This window comes from Hydra vulgaris, chromosome 11 (genome assembly GCF_038396675.1).
Source record: "Hydra vulgaris chromosome 11, alternate assembly HydraT2T_AEP".
Classification (NCBI taxonomy): Eukaryota; Metazoa; Cnidaria; class Hydrozoa; order Anthoathecata; family Hydridae; genus Hydra; species Hydra vulgaris.
In genome coordinates, this window is record NC_088930.1 from 2,544,613 (window position 1) to 2,563,882 (window position 19,270).

Below are 19,270 nucleotides of genomic sequence, written 5' to 3' on the forward strand. Positions count from 1 at the left end.
CGGTGGAAATGTTTGTACGTTTGTAAAACACTGACTTGACTCCGTTTCAAGATTTAAGTCATTTATTTTCAAAATGAATCATATTCAAATATCTATTTTTGTTTTATTAAAATAAGTATAAATAATTAAAATAAAAGTGTATGCAGCTGAAAATAAAGTTTATGAAGAATGTAGTAATAAATAATTAAAAATAAAAAGTAGAAAAAAAAATATACTCGGTAAATGATAACAGTGAAGCAATACTAATTTTAATTTTTCTTACTGAAAATTTTTAAGTTAAGAAAACTTCACCATCAGTATCAAAAACATCGTACAATTAAATATTATGTCAAGTTTACTTATAAATATTGTTAAGAATAATTTTAGTTTTTTTTGAAATCATTAAAATTAAAAAAAAGTTAGTAGTTTAATCAATTTTTTGGATAGAAAAGCAAATTTTATCTTTAGATAAAATTTATTTTTAGATTATCCCAATTGTTTAAAAAAGCAAATAAATAAAACTTTTCAAAAGTTAATATTATTTAAGCTAAATTATTTGAAGATAATTTTTTACAGTGTACATGGTAAAAAAAATTTTCTTTTTTAAGTACCGTATACTGCTTTAAAAAATATAAACAAATAAAATCATATGGTCCAAACTAAGCCTAAAACATATAAACGTGAGTCCACCAAATTAAATGGATTTTTTTGGCGTTTCCATGCTTATTACTACAGTTTAGTTATTTGTAAATGTACTTGTAAAATACGTAAAATATATAATCTAATATGGTATTAATAAAGTAATAAGTACCAACAAACATCATTAAAAAAAATTTTCTCAATTTTATTTTATAAAAAATTGTTTTGTCATCCTTCCCGCAATATCAATTTTTTTTTAAAAAAAAAAGAAAAAAAAAAGTCATTGCAAAATATTTCCGTGGTAAACTTATAACAGGATAAATGAAACTTATAACAGGATAAATGAATAAATTAAAGTTTTTAAAATAGAAGATAAGCATATAAGCAAATGAACATTTTAAGTTATATATTTTTCAAATTAAACAAAAAAAAATCACACAGAACTTAAAAAAAAGAAGATATGGGTAGATATTTTCCGAGCCAACCAACTCGTAAGTAATTATTAATATATATCATTTTTATTCAAAAGGTTTGTTTAAGACAACAATCAATGATAAAAATTAATAAATAAACGATTGCAACAAAAGATAGTTGAAGACTGTTTTTATCTTTGTTATATATATATATATATATATATATATATATATATATATATATATATATATATATATATATATATATATATATATATATATATATATATATATATATATATATATATATATATATATATATATATATATATATATATATATATGGGTTTATCAAAACACAATTAAAATTGAAATATAGCAAAAGTTGAAGATAAAATCAAAAGTCCACAGGAGCAAAAAAGTAGAACTATCAAACTGTATCTTGCATATGCTGGTGAAAATATATCTATTCACGGACTTTCCCATGTCTTTGACAAACGAGAAAACTTTATTTGTCGTACCGTATGGCTTCTTATTACAATTGCAGCTTTTGGATATGCTGTACAAAAAGTATATGAAAGTACAATAAACTATTTTTCTTATCCGTTTAGTACAGCTCGAATGAAAATCCATGTTAACCAAATGGATTTTCCTGCAGTTTCTTTTTGTAACCTTAACGACTTTCGTGACAGCGCAACTAACGGAACAAAACTTGATAAAGCTATTTTATCTAATGACAAAAAAAGTATTTCAGGAGAAGAATATTTAAACATTACTTTAAAAGCAAGACACAAAATAGAAGAAATGTTAGTTGATTGCGAGTTTGATGGTAATAAATGCTCTGTTCATAATTTTACGGAATTTAGTTGGAACCAAGGTGAGCTTTGTTTTACATTCAACTCCGGGAAATTTCCTCATTCATTATTAAAAGTAAATGGTGTTGGGATGAAAAGAAGTCTAATACTTACCATAAACGTTCAACATTACGAATACTACGGTGACGAATTAGATGCAGGTATACATTTAATACTTCACGACCAAGAAGAAACTCCAATAAAAAAGCGTGGACCCGTAATACCTCCTGGATTTACAACATACATACAAGTTGAAAAAAAAACGGTAATTAAAAGATTATAATTTATGTTTAGTTGTTTAATTAGAAAACAATTTAGCTCATTAAACATATAAAATAATTAAGTTTATTAAACATATGTTTAAAAAAACACTTTAACACGAGGCTACTAAAAATTTTCACAAAAAAGAATTGCTTCTTATTGTCATTCAAAAAAAAGAACCATTTCACTTAAAGAAACCAGATAAGCAGACAAAAAATCCAATTTATCTTAAAATAAAACCAAGTTTGAAAAATGAAAGTCGTTAATGATTTTACCTAAATAGGCACTAGCCTTATCACAACATAAAACTCTACTATGAACTCCAAAAACAATTTCTACTTAGGCTTGTAGGCTGACAGATAAAATTTATTTTAAAAAACCTGAAAAATTAAAAACTCTTCAAAACTGAAACACAAAAAAGTAAAAGTAGCCAATATTAGACAGTATGCACATATTAGACAGTATGCGCATATTAGACAGTATGCACATATTAGATAGTATGCACATATTAGATTGTATGCACATATTAGACAGTATGCGCATATTAGACAGTATGCACATATTAGACAGTATGCACATATTAGACAGTATGCACATATTAGACAGTATGCGCATATTAGACGGTATGCACATATTAGACAGTATGCACATATTAGACAGTATGCAAAAATATTTCTCAATATAACTATAAGCAACGTAACTATGCATATAATTAATTAATACTTTGAGAAATACATTTTGAATAACTAGATGCAGGTGTTGCTCCAATGTTTAAATTGTTATACGATTATTATTTTAAAAACAAAAATATTTTTGTTTTTAATCGATAATGTTTAAAATCATACAAACGGTAGATATTATCATTTTATATTATTGTTTATATATAATCATACTAACCTCTAGATATTATCATTTATATTATTGTTATAGTTTATTTTATACAGTTATATACGGTTGGAGTAACACAAAACTAATCTTAAGCCCCGTAAAAATCTTTATTAAATTAAACACCATTTACTCTCTTTTGTTTTATTCTTATATCAAACACGTAATATATAGTAATGAAAAGAATAAAATTTATTTATTATAAAAAAATTTGTTTAAAATAAAATTATTTATTAAACAATTATCAAAAATTTGTATAGAAAATTTTTAAAGAGTATTTTTTGTTTTTCACGATTCACATGGTGGTGCACATAGTGGTGCACACGGTGCTCCGAAATAACTATTTTTTTTTTTTTTTTTTAATTATTTTATTTTATTTTGCCGTTTAACAAATTTGACAGTTTCCATAAATTTACAATTAAGTTAATGGCCGGAGCAAGAAGAAGGCATAATTTGCCTTATCGCCAAGCACCGTGTTACAATTTATAATTTTTACAAAGTTGCTTTAAGAATATATAACATAAAAGAAAAATTAAATGAATGTTTACAAAAGATATATAATAAATAAAGTAAAATATCGTTTAATACATAATATCATAAATAGATTGAGTAAAAGTAAGAATTAATATATAAAACTTTATATATATTTTAAGTAAAATATATAAAAGATAAAGTAAAATATCATGACTAGATTAGGTAAAAGTAAAAGTGAATATATAATAACTTTATATATATAAATACGCACAAAAAATAAAATAAAAAGCGAGAAAATGTGATTTTTGATAATGATTATTGTCAAAAAATTTTAACCTTTTTTTTTTTTTTTTTATTTCGAATAATTACGAAAATACGAATAATTAACTTGTTTTTCAGTTTTTAAATTATATATCTGATCTATTTTTAAAAGAAAGACTTATAATAATATAAATCAAAATCTGCGTTTAAAAAAAACTGTTTTGAATCAGTTTTAAACTGATGAAGAGATTTTTTTTTTCCGGAAACAATGTTTGGAAATCTTTTCCACAAAAGTGGTCCGCGATTCTGAATTGAATAAGAAACTTGTTTAGAATAAGATTTTGGTATAACAAAGTTGTTAGCGGAAAATCTTGTGGCATATTTATGGTGTATTACTTTAAAATAAGTTTCAAATAATTTGGGGGACAGTCCGTATTTTGTTTTATACATGAACAGTAGAACAAGATGGATATTAAGTTTGAAAATATTCAGGGCACCAATTACACGTAAAAGAGGTTCACAAGGAACCGCTCTACCAGATCCAAATATGATTCTAACAGCATGTTTTTGCTTGCTATAAAGTTTTTTTAGCTTAGTGTAATTAGTACTTGCCCACATGATGTTGCCGTAAGTTAAGTAACTATGTATAAAGGAAAAATATAAACTTTTTAAGGACTTAAAATTTAAAAGTGGCTTAACTCTATAGATCATGCCAATGCTTTTTGAAATTTTTTTTTCTATAGAATTTATATGCACTTTCCAAGATAGCTTTTCATCAAAGTTCACACCTAAAAAATTTACAGATATTTGCCTTTTGATGTTAGTTTTATTCATCAAAAGATTGGGAAGAATAAATGGTATTTCCTTTGTTTTGCTTGGTTTGTGGAAAAGAGAAAATTTAGTTTTTTGAACATTCAAAGACAATTTGTTGCATATAAACCATTCATTTACTTTTTTTAATTCTTCATTTACTACTGTAAAAAGTGTTTCAATATTTTTGTGAGAATAAAAAAGATTCGAGTCATCTGCGAATAAAATAAAATTTAATAGGTTTGATGTTGAAGACAAATCATTTATGTATAGTAAAAAAAGTAAGGGTCCAAGTATAGAACCCTGTGGGACTCCGCAATTTACAGTTTTTTTGGTCGTTTCTAAATTTTCAAATTGTACATATTGTTTTCTGTTTGAAAGGTAACTTTCAAACCAGAGTAAGTTTGTCTCCTTTATTCCGTAATATTCCAGTTTTTTTATTAGAATGGAATGATTCACCGTATCAAAAGCTTTCGACAGATCAATGAAAACTCCTAACGTATAATAGTCTTCTTTAAAAGCATTAGATAAGTGATTAACTAACTCTACTATGGCATGATCTGTTGAGTGTTGCTTTTTGAAACCAAATAACGTTACAATGGTACATAAAGATCTTAAATGCATTTAATTGCTCTTACTGTAGTCTGGTTTATCTTAGGTATTTTTAGTTCTTTCAAATTTCAAAACCTTTTAACACAGCTTAATGCTCATGTGTGATGAACAAGAATTTGCATACGGTTCTGGTAATCATTAAAGCCGTACTTTTGGGAAGTAAAACAATAATCCACCTTTTTTAAGACACGAACCTTCAAATTTGTAGTAGTAAGTTTCTTGTATGTAGTTGACTAGTACATATAAAATAACAAAAGATTGGTGAGGAGTTTTATTTTTCATTACTTAATCAAGGCATTTGCTGAATTATCACTAAAGGAACGTTTTTATTTTCTTCACAAAAATAAAAAACTCAAGTTAAACGAAATAAAATTTTTATACCATAAAGTCATGCTATTTTGTTCATAACTTTTTTAACGATTATAAAATTAGTCTGAGCCTGTAACTAGTTATTCAGAAGTACTCTAAGCCTGAAGGTGTGAGAGTGTGACAACCTCTTTATGACACACTGGTGCTGCTTTCTTCATATATTAATAATTTTGTTACAGCTTTTTTGCTATTTATTCTTCCTTTTTGTCTTTCACACTGTTGATCTTTCACATTGTTGGTAATCTTTATGAGTGTCAGATTTGGGTTCAAAACTGGATGTTGCTTTCAATGTTTTCACTTTTGTTGATGATTAAAAATATTGTAAAATAAATCAAAATATTAAAAGCTTAGTTATGGCTGTTATTTTTAATGTTGCCTGTTTATTTAAGCTTATTTTTTTATTGTTGGTTTTCTTTTTTGATGATTTTGTTATTGTTGTTGGTAATTTTGTTGATGAAGTTTTTGTCGAATTTGGTGTAAATTTTTCTTTTTCTATTCATTTTGAGGTTTTTTTGATTTTATTTATTTATTTTATTTGCTTTATTTTCTATTTGTGTTGTTTGGTAGGAGTTAAACGAAATCAGTAAAATATAGATTTTAATGCTGAAAAAAAGCATCAAATCTTCAAGGAGCAAATGATTTTCGTAACGAAACAAAATCAATTGTTTGGTAGTTTTGGTAAAAATCAATTGTTTGGTAGTAATTGTTGGCTCTTTTCATTATGTTAAGTATTTTTACCAAGCTATATTTAAAAAAAACCTTAAAGGTGTAGGTTTTAAAAGATTTTTAACGTTTTAAACACTTTTATTGCGCTTTCTTAAAAACTGTGAAAAAGAATCACAAAATGATGAACAAAAGCAAAAAAACTAAAAACAAAAAGTTTTTAGCATTTTATTCTATTGTATTTATGTTATAATATTACTCTGTTTAGATTTTAAACTTAGAAGCACCATACAAAACAAAATGTGGCTCCATAAAGTTAAAGTACTTTGATAGTTACTCAATGCATACCTGCTGGCTTGAACAACTTACTGACCATGTTTACAAAATTTGTAAATGTAAAGACTTTTTTATGCCAGGTTAGGCTTTTGTTACTTGATATCCTATTTTTGATGTATGCATATACATATACACATATATAATATATATGCGTATATATAAATTCATCTACTACTTATATATGCATATATATATATATATTTATATATATATATATATATATATATATATATATATATATATATATATATATATATATATATATATATGTATATATATATATATATATATATATATATATATATATATATGTATATATATATATATATATATATATAGTATATATATATATATATATATATATATATATATATATATTATATATATATATATATATATATATATATATATATATATATATATATATATATATACTATATATAAAATACACATTGTATATTTATTATTATTATTATATATATATAGTTATATATATGTATACATATATATATATATAAATATATATATATATATATATATATATATAAATATATATATATATATATATACATATATATATATATATATATATATATATATAAATATATATATATACTATATATAACATACACATTGTATATTTTATATTATTATTATTATTATTATTATATATATGTATACATATATATATATATATATATATATATATATATATATATATATATATATATATATATATATATATATATATATATACATATATATATATATATATATATATATATATATATATATATATATATATATATATATATATATATATATATTTAAATACATTAAAATTAGTTAAATTAGTGTAACCTACAAATAGAGTGCTTAATGTTGTTAAAGAACAAAGCAATAAGAAATTCTTCCTGATGAACCTTCAAAAAGGGTAACAGACTGTCGAAGTTAAAAGTAAAAACTTATCTTTGGATAAGTGTTTTTACTTTTTATTCAATTTAAACCAGAACTTGTAAGAACAAAGTACAAACATAATATCAGAAACGTTTAAATAAGATTTATTAAGTTAAAAAAGCGATCTTACAAATAGAAATTATATTTAAAGATGGCGAAAGTTAGTTATGACTTTATTGGTTGAGCAAATAGCACAACAGATTAAATAAGTGTAAAAAAGAAGTGAGAATGCTACTTTTTTTCAAAATCAAACAGCATATTATGCTTTAAAATATTGGAGTGGTAATTCTCGGACTTTACTATGATTATCCTGGATTAATGCTTAATTAATGGGGCTTAATGATAAGACTAAATTTGTCTTCTTCTAGCCCTGGTCATGTAATTATTTTTTTATAAGTTGCGACTGTAAATTTTTTTTTATCGGCAAAGTGTAAATAAAAAAAAATAAATGCCATGTTTCAACTTAATACGCTGAATGATAAACAGTTGTCTTAAGCGTGCAGCAATCATACGCCTATACTTGCAAACCTCCGTTTGAAGTTGCACTCGTGCACATTTAGCAAATGACGTAGCAAGTGACGTAGCAAGTGACGTAGCAAGTGACGTAGCAAGTGACGTAGCAAGTGACGTAGCAAGTGATGTTACTATTATTCTAAGATAATAATAATTAAATTGTTTGTGAAGATCTTTTTAGGGTGAAACTAAAATTAGATTGAAATTATTTTTTGAATATTAAAATATTTTTCGATGTACTTTAAATACATTTTGGCCTAACATCGCGTAATAATTTTATTGGTATTGATGTTAGAGATACAGCAAGATATTTGTTTTAAAAACCAAATTATTTCAATAAATATTATAAATTTAATACAAAAATATTTGTGTGAAACTTTCAAAGTCCTGTTTTCTATTACTTTTAAGCATTAACTTTCTACTCACCTCTTAAGTTCAGACAAATCCTTCCCTCTTTTTATGAGTGTATACTCTACTTGAAGCTTCTGTAAATCGCTTTACGCAACGTTCAACAGATTGTCCATGACGTAGCCAAGATGGCACTTACATACGGTTTACTAAAAACACATTGATTTTAGAAACTGTAAGAGAAGTAGCTAAGACTGGTTCATAAATTGGCGACTCACATGATATCAGGTCTACCAATTTTTCAGCATTAAAATTTAGAACAGGAGCTTTTCTTGGTCTAGAAGAAGAATCACCTTTTTTTAGATCTTCGTTTCCGAAATAAATTTTTTTATCACAATTATTAGAACAAATATAATCATCTCATTTTACATTTGGGCATTTGCATACTAAGTATGCATATGCCCAATTGTAAAATGTGATAATTTTATTTGTTCTAATAATTGTGATACAAAAGTTTATTATAAATAAGTGTGATAGTAGTATATTAAAAAGTTTATCAAGTTTTTGTTTAAAACTTACTATTTGTTTTGCTCCTTTTTTTCTTGGACATGTTATTGCTGAAGCCTTGTTCCATAGCGTTACTACTTTATCGCAAATTGTTTTGTCAGTAATTAATTTAGGTGATGTTTAGGTAGGGTTTGGGAAAACCCGGCACTTTTAGACCTGACGAGTCCGAGTCGAGTCTAAGAATATTTATCGGGTCCGGGTTCGGGTCCGGATCCAATACATCTTTTTAACTTGCAATTTAACAACAGCATGAAAGGATTTTTTGTTCTCACGCCGATTTTTAAAAATGGATTTGGTATACGTTAAGGTAAATAAAACAACTTTTAGACTGTTCAATGTCTAACGTAAATATATTATTCTATACTTTTATTATAATCTTAAACTACCAAATAAACTTGACATTACCTTTTTAAAAATATCGCATTTTATAAAATGCATGTAAATATACTGGCAAAAATAAACTCAACAAAAATAAAGTACTTGTTAGTGTTTAATACAAAACAGAGCAATTATTTTTACTTAAAAAATAAAACCTTAAAAAAAATAATGCATTTTATGAATTGTCGAATAATCTAGAACAAATTCTTGTACAGAAGTTGGATGCTACAGAAAATGTTTTATCGTTATTAACGTTTGATACAATTTTTCTAAATATACAGTTCTTTTTTTAGTTTTTAAAAATAATAAAAGTTCTTTTTTAATATCAGCTAATTTATTCCGCAACTTGGCAAAATTGGACATTTTGCACTTTAAATATTTTATGTAGTTCTTCCTCCAGTGTTAATGGTAGTGTGTTTCCTGTAGTATTTTTGTTATTTTCAGCTGAATGCCCTTGTTCATGCGTATTTTGCTGTTCTTCATCCTCACTAAATAATCTCTTCAGTAAATCTGTTGTAAATAATTGTATTTTCTTTGAAGACATAGTACCATTTACAAGAGAATCTAATTGCTCTTCTACTTCTTGGTTTTTACGTCTATTTATTCGAGCTTTCATCTTCATTTATAGCTCTCTATTTAAATTACCATTTTTTAATTTTCTTAACATAAAATCAATTGCTAATTGGGCTGTTGCAAGATTAGCATCGTCTCTGCTAAGAGCTTCAACAGTTAAATTAATTAGCTTTAGAGTATTTTCCAAACCATTTAATAATTCAATATTAATATTTTCTATTAAACGTTTACTTCCAATATCTTGCAGAGCTTCTTTAATGATATAAAATAATTTTAAAAATCTAGATATCATTTTGATAATTGAGTTCCAACGAGTTCTTACATCTAACACTAGCTGAAGTTCATTTTCTAAAACTATTTTGATCTTTTCTTGCAAAATATTATTTCTCACAGAAGAACTTTTAAAAAATTTAACAATTATACGAACACTTTTTATATTTTCTTCTGCATTGCCTAAATTTGTTAATTCAACTTGTCCGTACTCTTCGACGTCATCGTCGCTCTCGTCAGAATAATAATTTTTATTTTGATCATCATTAATACCATCTTGATCATGTTCATTTCTATCTCCATCAACTTAATTTTCCTTTTGCAAGGCTAAAATATTTTTCTTTTTATATAGTACATCACAAACAGCTAAGTGTATAGTGTGACTCAAACACAAATTATAGAGACTAGGAGATTCTCGTCCAAATTTTATCATTACACTTGCACCGTCGCCAGTTGAACCAGCTATATGTTTTTTAAAATTAATATTATATGTGTTTAAATGTTGTTCTATATAAAGCATTCGCTTATATATAAAAACATTCGATTAGAAAAAATTTAAGTTAGGACGTTAATTCTTTTAGTGTGTATTCGGACATACATGGAAACATACATAAACTTGAATGTTCTCAAAACATCAAAAAAGCTGTGGCCAAGTTCAACTTTAAGTTAGATTTACAAACCCTACTACTATATTTTTATAGAAAAGGTTGAGATTCAGCTCGATCACGCACCGCTGCCTACGAAACAAGGCAAAACATTCAAACCATGAGACTCGCCGAGCCTTAAACCGGGTATCGGATCCGGGTATTTACCCACAGACTCGCCGAGTCCGAGTCCGGGTACCCGGAACCGAAAAACCCTATGTTTAGGTGATATAAACTCCAAATTTGCACTCGATCATTGGTGTAATAAAGCTGGTAGTATATTTTTGGCCATCTCTTTTACAATTTCTTTTTTTATATCTTTGCAGTCCTCTCTTAACAAAATTCAAAATCATATAACGTCTCTGTTGTTTAGTAATTTTAAAACTAGAAACTGTTTTCCTTTACCTGTTTTCCTGCAACACTAAGAAATATTTTTTATTGTTTAGGAATCAAAAAAAAATTTATAAGAATGAAAGCAATCGAGTAAAAGTTCTTAAATTTATACTTAACAATGCACAGTTAACAATTGTTTACTTATTGCGACAATAAAAAAAATAGTTTGACCATAATTATTAATCATAATTAAGATAAAAAAATAGTTTGACCATAATTATTAATCATAATTAAGATAAAAAAATAGTTTGACCATAATTATTAATCATAATTAAGATAAAAAAAAGTATATTAAGTAAACTTTTTGTTTTGAAAAATTGAAACTCATTTTACACATTTAAAAAAAAATTTGTTTAAAATTGTATACATATTGAGTTAAAAATAATTTTATAAACTAAATGTAACTTTGTTTTGTTGTTTAAAAGTCTATTTATTTTAAGGACAATATTGTCCGGTAATGTTGTAATTCCGTTTATAAGAAAACAAAATCCGTTAATACTTCATGAAAATAGCTAATCACCTAAGTAAATATTTTTCAGATTTAAAAAATTAAATCAGATTTGGATTCTCTGTAAAATTTCACAATTTTTACTTATATCGCAAATTTATTACCTCTTTATTTTTTTTAAAAGTCTGAAATTAACACACCCTTGTGTGTATAGTATATAAAATTGTTTTGTGTTATCAGCCCGTATGTTTGTATTTAGAAGCAATTTTCTTATAATTATGAGCAACAGGTGTTCACTCGCAATTGGAACTATCTCAGTAAACACACACAAACGTCTATTAAACGTCAAAACAACATTTTGACAAAACGTTAAGATTTGGTCGATTATCAGTTTGGAATGAAATCCAGATTAACGTTTAGAACAAACGTCCATAAAACGTCTATATTCAAACGTATTTTAGACGTCTATTATAGGATTATAATTCGTATATAAAGCGTTTAGATTTTGTCTAATTTGCGTTCAAATCTAGTCTAATTAACGTATATGAAGCGTTTAGATTTAGTCTTTGTGAACGTATATTAAACTTTTAGATCTTGACTAATAGTTTCTTTGATTTAGTTAACGTAATTTCAATTTATTTAAGTTTTAAAAATAACATAAATTAAAATTGCGTTATCACCTTTTAACTTTATATAAGTAATATAGCTATATAGGTCTTAAAATTTATAAGTAAGATATAGTTATAAAAGTAATGAAATTTATATATAAGATAAAGTTATAAAAAACCTTCTCTTATTTTTATATTTTTTATAACTATTATAGTATGATTATATATTTTTATACCATACTACTTATACTATACTTTTATTTTATAAAACTATATATAAAGTTATAAACTTATATAAAAAGTTTTTATATAGTGGGGATTTAGAGAAAAAATGTTTGTGCGCTATAATTGTTTATGTTTCGATGTTTAAAAAAAATTAACTGATCAAGCATTTGGCAGTGGAAATTTTATAGTAACAATTTCAATCAAAGATTTTTTAAATTCTCATTAGCAGAAAATAAAAGTTTTCATTAAGATTAAGTCAAAGATTACTAATAAAATTAATAAACTTATAAACAATTATTTTGGATCACTGTTTTCTCTGGTTTATGCATTATCAAAAACCTTCTTAAAATACCGTCTACCGCTTGTTCATTATGTAACTGCTTGTGCAACATCAACTTCTACATTCGTATCCTAATCGTCTGATTTCGATTGATCGTCTGATTGTGTAACCTGATTTGTAACCGCAAAAAACGAGGGTAAAATAATTAGCATTTTAAATGTATATTCATAAATCAAAATTGGAATTACACAGAACAACTTTACATATAGAGGATTTTCTGAATGGAAGTTTCTGAAATATCCTGCACCATCCATAATTATTTTTTATATTAAAAAATTAGAAACGTTGCGACACAACATATGCAGTGGTTTTCACTAGCTCCGTTTCACCGATTTTCTCTAGCAAATGTAACTAAATTGAGCTAAAATCCATCTAAAATAAAAAAATAAATATTTAGTTATTAAACCTCTTGATTATTGCAAAGATGAATAACTGCTGTTACACAATCATACTAACGTTAACAAAATGAATTTAAACTGTTTATAAAACTTACGAAAAAAGATCTTGCAGCAGGACTTTCATAACGAGAGACCAGCAACTCATATTTTTTAAACTGTGTCAATGTTGCCATCAGTAATTTCTGAAACATCGGAGTCTATTGATTTGCTGGCATTTAGGAAGGTAGATTGTCGTGATAAGAACTTTTTAACTTTTATGAATTAAAATGGCGCACCCGACACTCGTTTATTATTTATTTATCAGTCGTTTTGCTTTCAGTTGTTGTAAGGAAGTGAATCTTGAAAACACATTTAAGTCTAATTTAATTATTTAGCCAATAAAAAATAAATTGTTAATAAGATTTTTATTTCGTTTTAATTATGTCTATTTAAATCGTGTGATTTAAGCTTTTATGTGAAACTTCTGACCAATGGCTATATTACTATATTATATTATAATAAACGTTTATTAAACGTCGATCAAACGTTTAGAATAACGACTTATAATAGTCAATGTTGTAAACGTTTGGTCGACGTTTAAAAAACGTATATATTAAAAAATCTAAAGCGTCGGTTTTAAATCTTTAAATGTTTACGTTTAATTAAGGTTGATGAAGGGTTTACAATATTGACTAATGTAGGTCGTTATTCTAAACTTTAGATCGACGTTTAGTAAACGTATATATAAAAAAGTTTTAAATCAAGCGTCGATTTTTAGTCAATAATAGGTCGCTAAACGTTTTATCCCTTTTTCGACCGATTTCGACTAAATATTGACCTACTTTGAACCAATCTGTGTTTACTGGGATAATAAAACAGTAAAATTCAAGTTTAAAAATGTTTTTAAAATCAGTTTTCAATAAATCAAGTTTATTTTTTTAAGCTAATGTACATTATCAATATTTGTTAATGATTATTGTTAATAATTAATATTTTTAGTCAATGATTTTTTAGTAATTCTTTTGTAATTTTACTCTTGTAAATAAGTGTTTGATGTTTGTCGACGTTCTATTGACGTCACTTGGGTGAAACAAACAATACATAAAAATTTTTTTTGAACGTTGAACAAAAATTTGAACACAATACAAAAATGTTTAAAAATTTTTTGAACATTTTTGTTTTCTTTTGAAGACTAAACTTTTTAAATAATCACAAAAATAATTAATTGCTTCTAAGTGGCATGATTGTCTTTCCAAAGACCGTATCTGGTATCATTCTGAGTTTAGCAAACAATGATGATTTTAAAAGAAAAAACACTTTCAATAAAATCAAACTTGAAGAATTGAAACCAGTCTCTGCATCATTGCAAGCAGCAGTGACAGTCTTACTAACAGCTTTGTTTTTCAGCTTATTTAATCTAGGTTAACAACTAGAGTTGCTATTATAAAAAATTTTACTGGGAACACCAATCTTCAAAAAATTAAAGCAAAACAAGCCCGAATTACTGGCAACCCAAATCCAACCCGCCCAATTAAATCTAAAACTTTTGTTTAAAAGAATCCTCATTATGACTGAACACCTTTGTAACAACCACTGTCTTGGCAAGGCCAGCTCTATGCTTGACCTCGACATCATTGTGAAACAAATTTAAGGGGTGGAAAAGTTGGTAAACCTATTTTTAAAGGTTGTGAAACCAATTTAATACTGCAAAATCTATGTTAAAAAGAACCTTCTACTATTTATATATTAACAGCTTTTTTATGCTATATACAACTTATATACAACCACATCTCAAGATTTAGTATCCCGCATGGAACCCATTTTATCGCGGAGATATTGGCGCTCTTAAAGTAGTTCAAAAAAGAGCCATTAAGAACATATTAAGCTTTAGTATAGAGTAAAGTATAGTCAAGTACTAGCTACTATCATCATTTAATTAATGAAGAATAAAAAGTATAGAGACGACCTCATTTTTTCAATCTTTTCAAGTTCAAGATGTACCACGGCCTCAACAAAATCAAAATTTGTAAAGTTTTGTACAGGGTCCTGCCGGAGGACTCCGGGGCAATGCTTTCAACTTTAACGTTAAGCAGTAGCTACCTGTGTGCAAATAATTCTTCTTTGTAATTGTGCTGTACCTGACTAGAATTTTCTCCAAAATCCACTGTATCTGTCATATTAGTAAGTGCCTTTAAAAATCAACTAGACCTATTTTTTATATTGTTATTATTAGGCAATGGTGTTCGACTAGCTCATTTTTATAACGACAAACGGGGATATCTAATACAGCAAGATTTATAAACATTGTAGTTTTATAATAATTAGTAAAGAATATCAGATTTGTAGAAGTAGTTTGAATGATTTTCAATTAATAATTTTTTTATAAAGATCAAGTCTGTTTACTGTAAATAGAATTAATAAAGTTCAACAGCCTTTCAAATTCAAGTCTTTCAAATTCAGCTTTACTCCTGACAGGTATATGGTTTGAGACTCTCAACTCATTCTGACCATTTGATATCAGGTATGCCGTAAAGGAAACAACCAATACGCTCAGATATTATTTCCCATCACTTTGAGCTGGAACTAAATAAAATGTATATTGTTTGCATAGTATTAAAATTAGTTATGGTTTTTGGAACCTATTTAGTAGCATCATTGCCACATAGATTAAGTGTCAGGCAGCCACAAGGAGAAAACATAGCGATTGACATTATTTTTTTATTGTAGTTTGTGCTTCCTTGTATTTGCCAGATATGTTTGCCATGACATCAAATTTTTTTCAAAATATTGTACCATTTTTCCGATTCCATTTTAATTGATGACTCAATTGAATAATCAATACCGTCTAACCGCTGCAATACTAGCACTGTTAGTAGCTATGAGTTATGTTGATTAGGTTTTACAAAATTATTTTGAGAAAAATTCATAAGTTAAAATAAATTTAAATAACAATTGGTAGTACAAAGAAATTTAATTGTTATATATTCTTTAATGTAAATAACATTCAACAAAAAACTTTCTTAAAATTAAAATGCTAAGTACGGCCTCTGTTGCGGTGCACTGTTACACCCCCTGTCATAGGACAAGGTCATGTCAAAAAAGTTTGGCGCAAATGATTTTAAAAGTTGCATGAAACGTAAACTTAACTTGATAATGATTATCAAATAAATTGTGTAACAATGACGTCTTCATTAACAGCAATGGCAGCAAACCAAGTCAACTATAAAAAGTGCAGTAATGTTATGAGCAAAGCTTCAACAAGTCAGAATAGTAAACCTTACATTTTTACAAAGCGCAAAAACTCATAGTGTTAGATTTCATAGTGTAGGGTTTCATAGTGTAAGGTTTCGATTAAATTTTGATTGTTAAAAAAACAATCACAGTTTAATCGAAACCTTACACTACAAACTACTGCTAGCTCCAAATCCTAAAACGGCTATGCCAAAATGTTGGTTTTAATATGTATTTTATAGCTAACTAAGTGTTTTTTTATTGATACTAACAATTAGAATCTTACCTCAGTTCATCCACGAGTTTTAACATGGAAGACTTTAAAAACTAGTTACTTATTTATAGCAAAACAAGCAGTACGCGTACTCGCATAAAACTCACTGAGCGTTAGTTTTAGTGTTGTCCGCCAGGTAGAAGCACTATACAACAGCGCTTTACTCGCAAAATACACCTACAGAGCAGGGTGTTGGATTTGCCTTGTGTGTCGGCATTTGCCCGGTCTACCCTATAGCAGGAAATATTTTATTCTTTTTCAATTAAAACAAATTTTATAAAAAACTAAAATTGTTTTTTGTTTGATTATAATATATTTAAAAATGCTTCTAAATCATGCGCAATTAAAAATCTTTTTTTCCGTTAAAGTAGGGTATAGCAAATAATAAACATTTTTTAAAAAGTTCACATTACCGAGTGTTTACTGAAACAAAATTTGATGATGAACTTGATTCTGGAAATAAATTGCAGTTAGCATTACAATTTAGGTTAGAAAAGTGCATTTTTTTCAAGATTGCGACCTAAAATAGCCAACTTCTCAAACTTTAGGTACCACAACCAGGACCTCTGATATCTCTTTTTAAAGATTTTTGAGTTTGCTGAATTAAATTCTGCAGTAGTTTCACGCATACAAAGTATCTCAAGCCCGAAATCAAGATAATCTGGTATTTTTTCTGTTAAAAAGGATGAGGCGCCAATGTAATATTTGATAAAAAGTTTGTGACCCGACTCACAAATCAACTGAATGAAGTAAAAATCCTGCAAGCTGTTTAAAAATCGTAAATTCGGACTACTTTGATGATCAATATTATCAATCACATGAATGAACATTCACGTCATCACTTTTCACAGGACTGAACTGAGTAGTGTATCAATGTTGTTTGATAATTCATTTACTGGTTTTATTGCGTTACGAATGGAACATCTCACTTCGTCAATTGTAAAATTCACCATTTTGAACTTTCCAGAATCAAGTTTTATTTGTTGTCACTGTTTGATTTCAAGCGCTATCGTCAGACGTAGATACGTACTTTCATTGATCAGCTGTTTCTCGTTGAGGTTGTTCAAAATATAGACAGTTTTTGGAGTAATGACCGTTATGTTCTTTTTACTTTTCGAGAAGCTAAAGTTTCATAAGTTTATCCATGTTTTTCACCTTCATTTTTTGACGTTTAATCACCGCTAAGAAATCAGCTTCTAGCTTCGTGGCTTCAATATCTACGATCTTCGGAACGCACAGTGTTCTGAAAAACTTGATTTTTGGCCAAATTAAAACTTTGATATTTATATACTAAATCAATAATGCTGAATCCAACTCTGAAAACAGTTTTTGATTTAAAGGCTTTGTTGTTCAGATATCGCAAAAGTGGCCCAGTCAAGAAATTCACAGAAAGTTTTCATTTTTTTGCTTGTGGTTTCATAATACATCGTATATATATATATATGTATATATATATATATATATATATATATATATATATATATATATATATATACATATATATATATATACATATATATATATATATATATATATATATATATATATATATATATATATATATATATATATATATATATATATATATATATATATATATATATATATATATATATATATGGACTACTGCGAGAGAGGGGGAACAAGGGCAAATTCCCCTCCTCCCCCACCAAAAAAATATTTCTTATCAAGTACATATCAAGCCAAAACTAAATATTTTAGTTAAAAATCGTAGTTAATGATTTCCGTTTATTTTCACAAGTTTTTCATCAGTATTTTTGTATAATAGATAATTCCTAAAATTAGTCATAAAATGGGTATTTATTTTTTTATGAAAAGCTACTATTCTAATTTTCAATTTAATAATCAATCTCAAGATATACAAGTCAATACCTAAAATTAAAAACCATAATATACGTACAATACATGATATAATTAATAATGTATACAATAAAAGTATACGCACAATACTATGATATAATTAATAATGTGATATAAAAACAACACAAATATAGTGTCAATACGGTATAGTTTGCAATGAATATAAGTCCCTTTATTTTAATCATATGCAGCTGATTTTTTTAGGAATTATTAAACGATAATAGATGTTCAAAATATACTATAAATGTAATGTTTTAATTGTGGACTTTGCATGTACACGAATTTTAAATTTACTAGTTATACATATGAAATATTTTATAAAAATAAAATAAAAATGAATATTTTAACCATTTTTAACAATTAAAGTAGCAAGTAAGATTGTTTGAAGAAAAAAAAAATGTTTTTGAACAAGTATTTATAGAAGTAAAACAAAAATAAAGACATTAATATTTTTGATAACATAAAATAAGTAAATTTTGGGAGCTTTAAGTTGGTTTTTATAATTATATATGCAGCTGACTTTTTTTTTTTTTGAATAATATATGTATATTAGGATTTAATAAAACCATATTGATCAAGTCCATGCATGTGGACTTTAGTTTAAGGAAGAAGTTGAAATTGAGGTAAAAACTTTTATTTTATGCTAATTTTAAACATAAATAACTTACACAAATAAACAATAGTGAA

General features: G+C 26.3%; 1 protein-coding gene and 1 long non-coding RNA gene across 2 annotated transcripts in view; one reads left to right on the forward strand and one right to left on the reverse strand.

Annotated features, from left to right (window-relative positions):
• Nucleotides 1–1,406: 1,406 nt before the first annotated feature.
• LOC100203341 (acid-sensing ion channel 1-like) overlaps nt 1,407–19,270 on the forward strand; it is a 38,794-nt gene continuing 20,930 nt past the window's right edge. Inside the window, 2 exon segments of the mRNA NM_001309727.1 lie at nt 1,407–2,150; nt 6,489–6,636. Of these exon segments, the coding sequence (NP_001296656.1) occupies nt 1,407–2,150; nt 6,489–6,636 (892 nt within the window).
• LOC136087164 (uncharacterized) lies at nt 12,697–13,796 on the reverse strand. Its single transcript, XR_010641593.1, has 2 exons — nt 13,314–13,796; nt 12,697–13,192 (listed from the first exon to the last, which is right to left on the reverse strand). It is a non-coding gene; the product is annotated as an uncharacterized LOC136087164 (long non-coding RNA).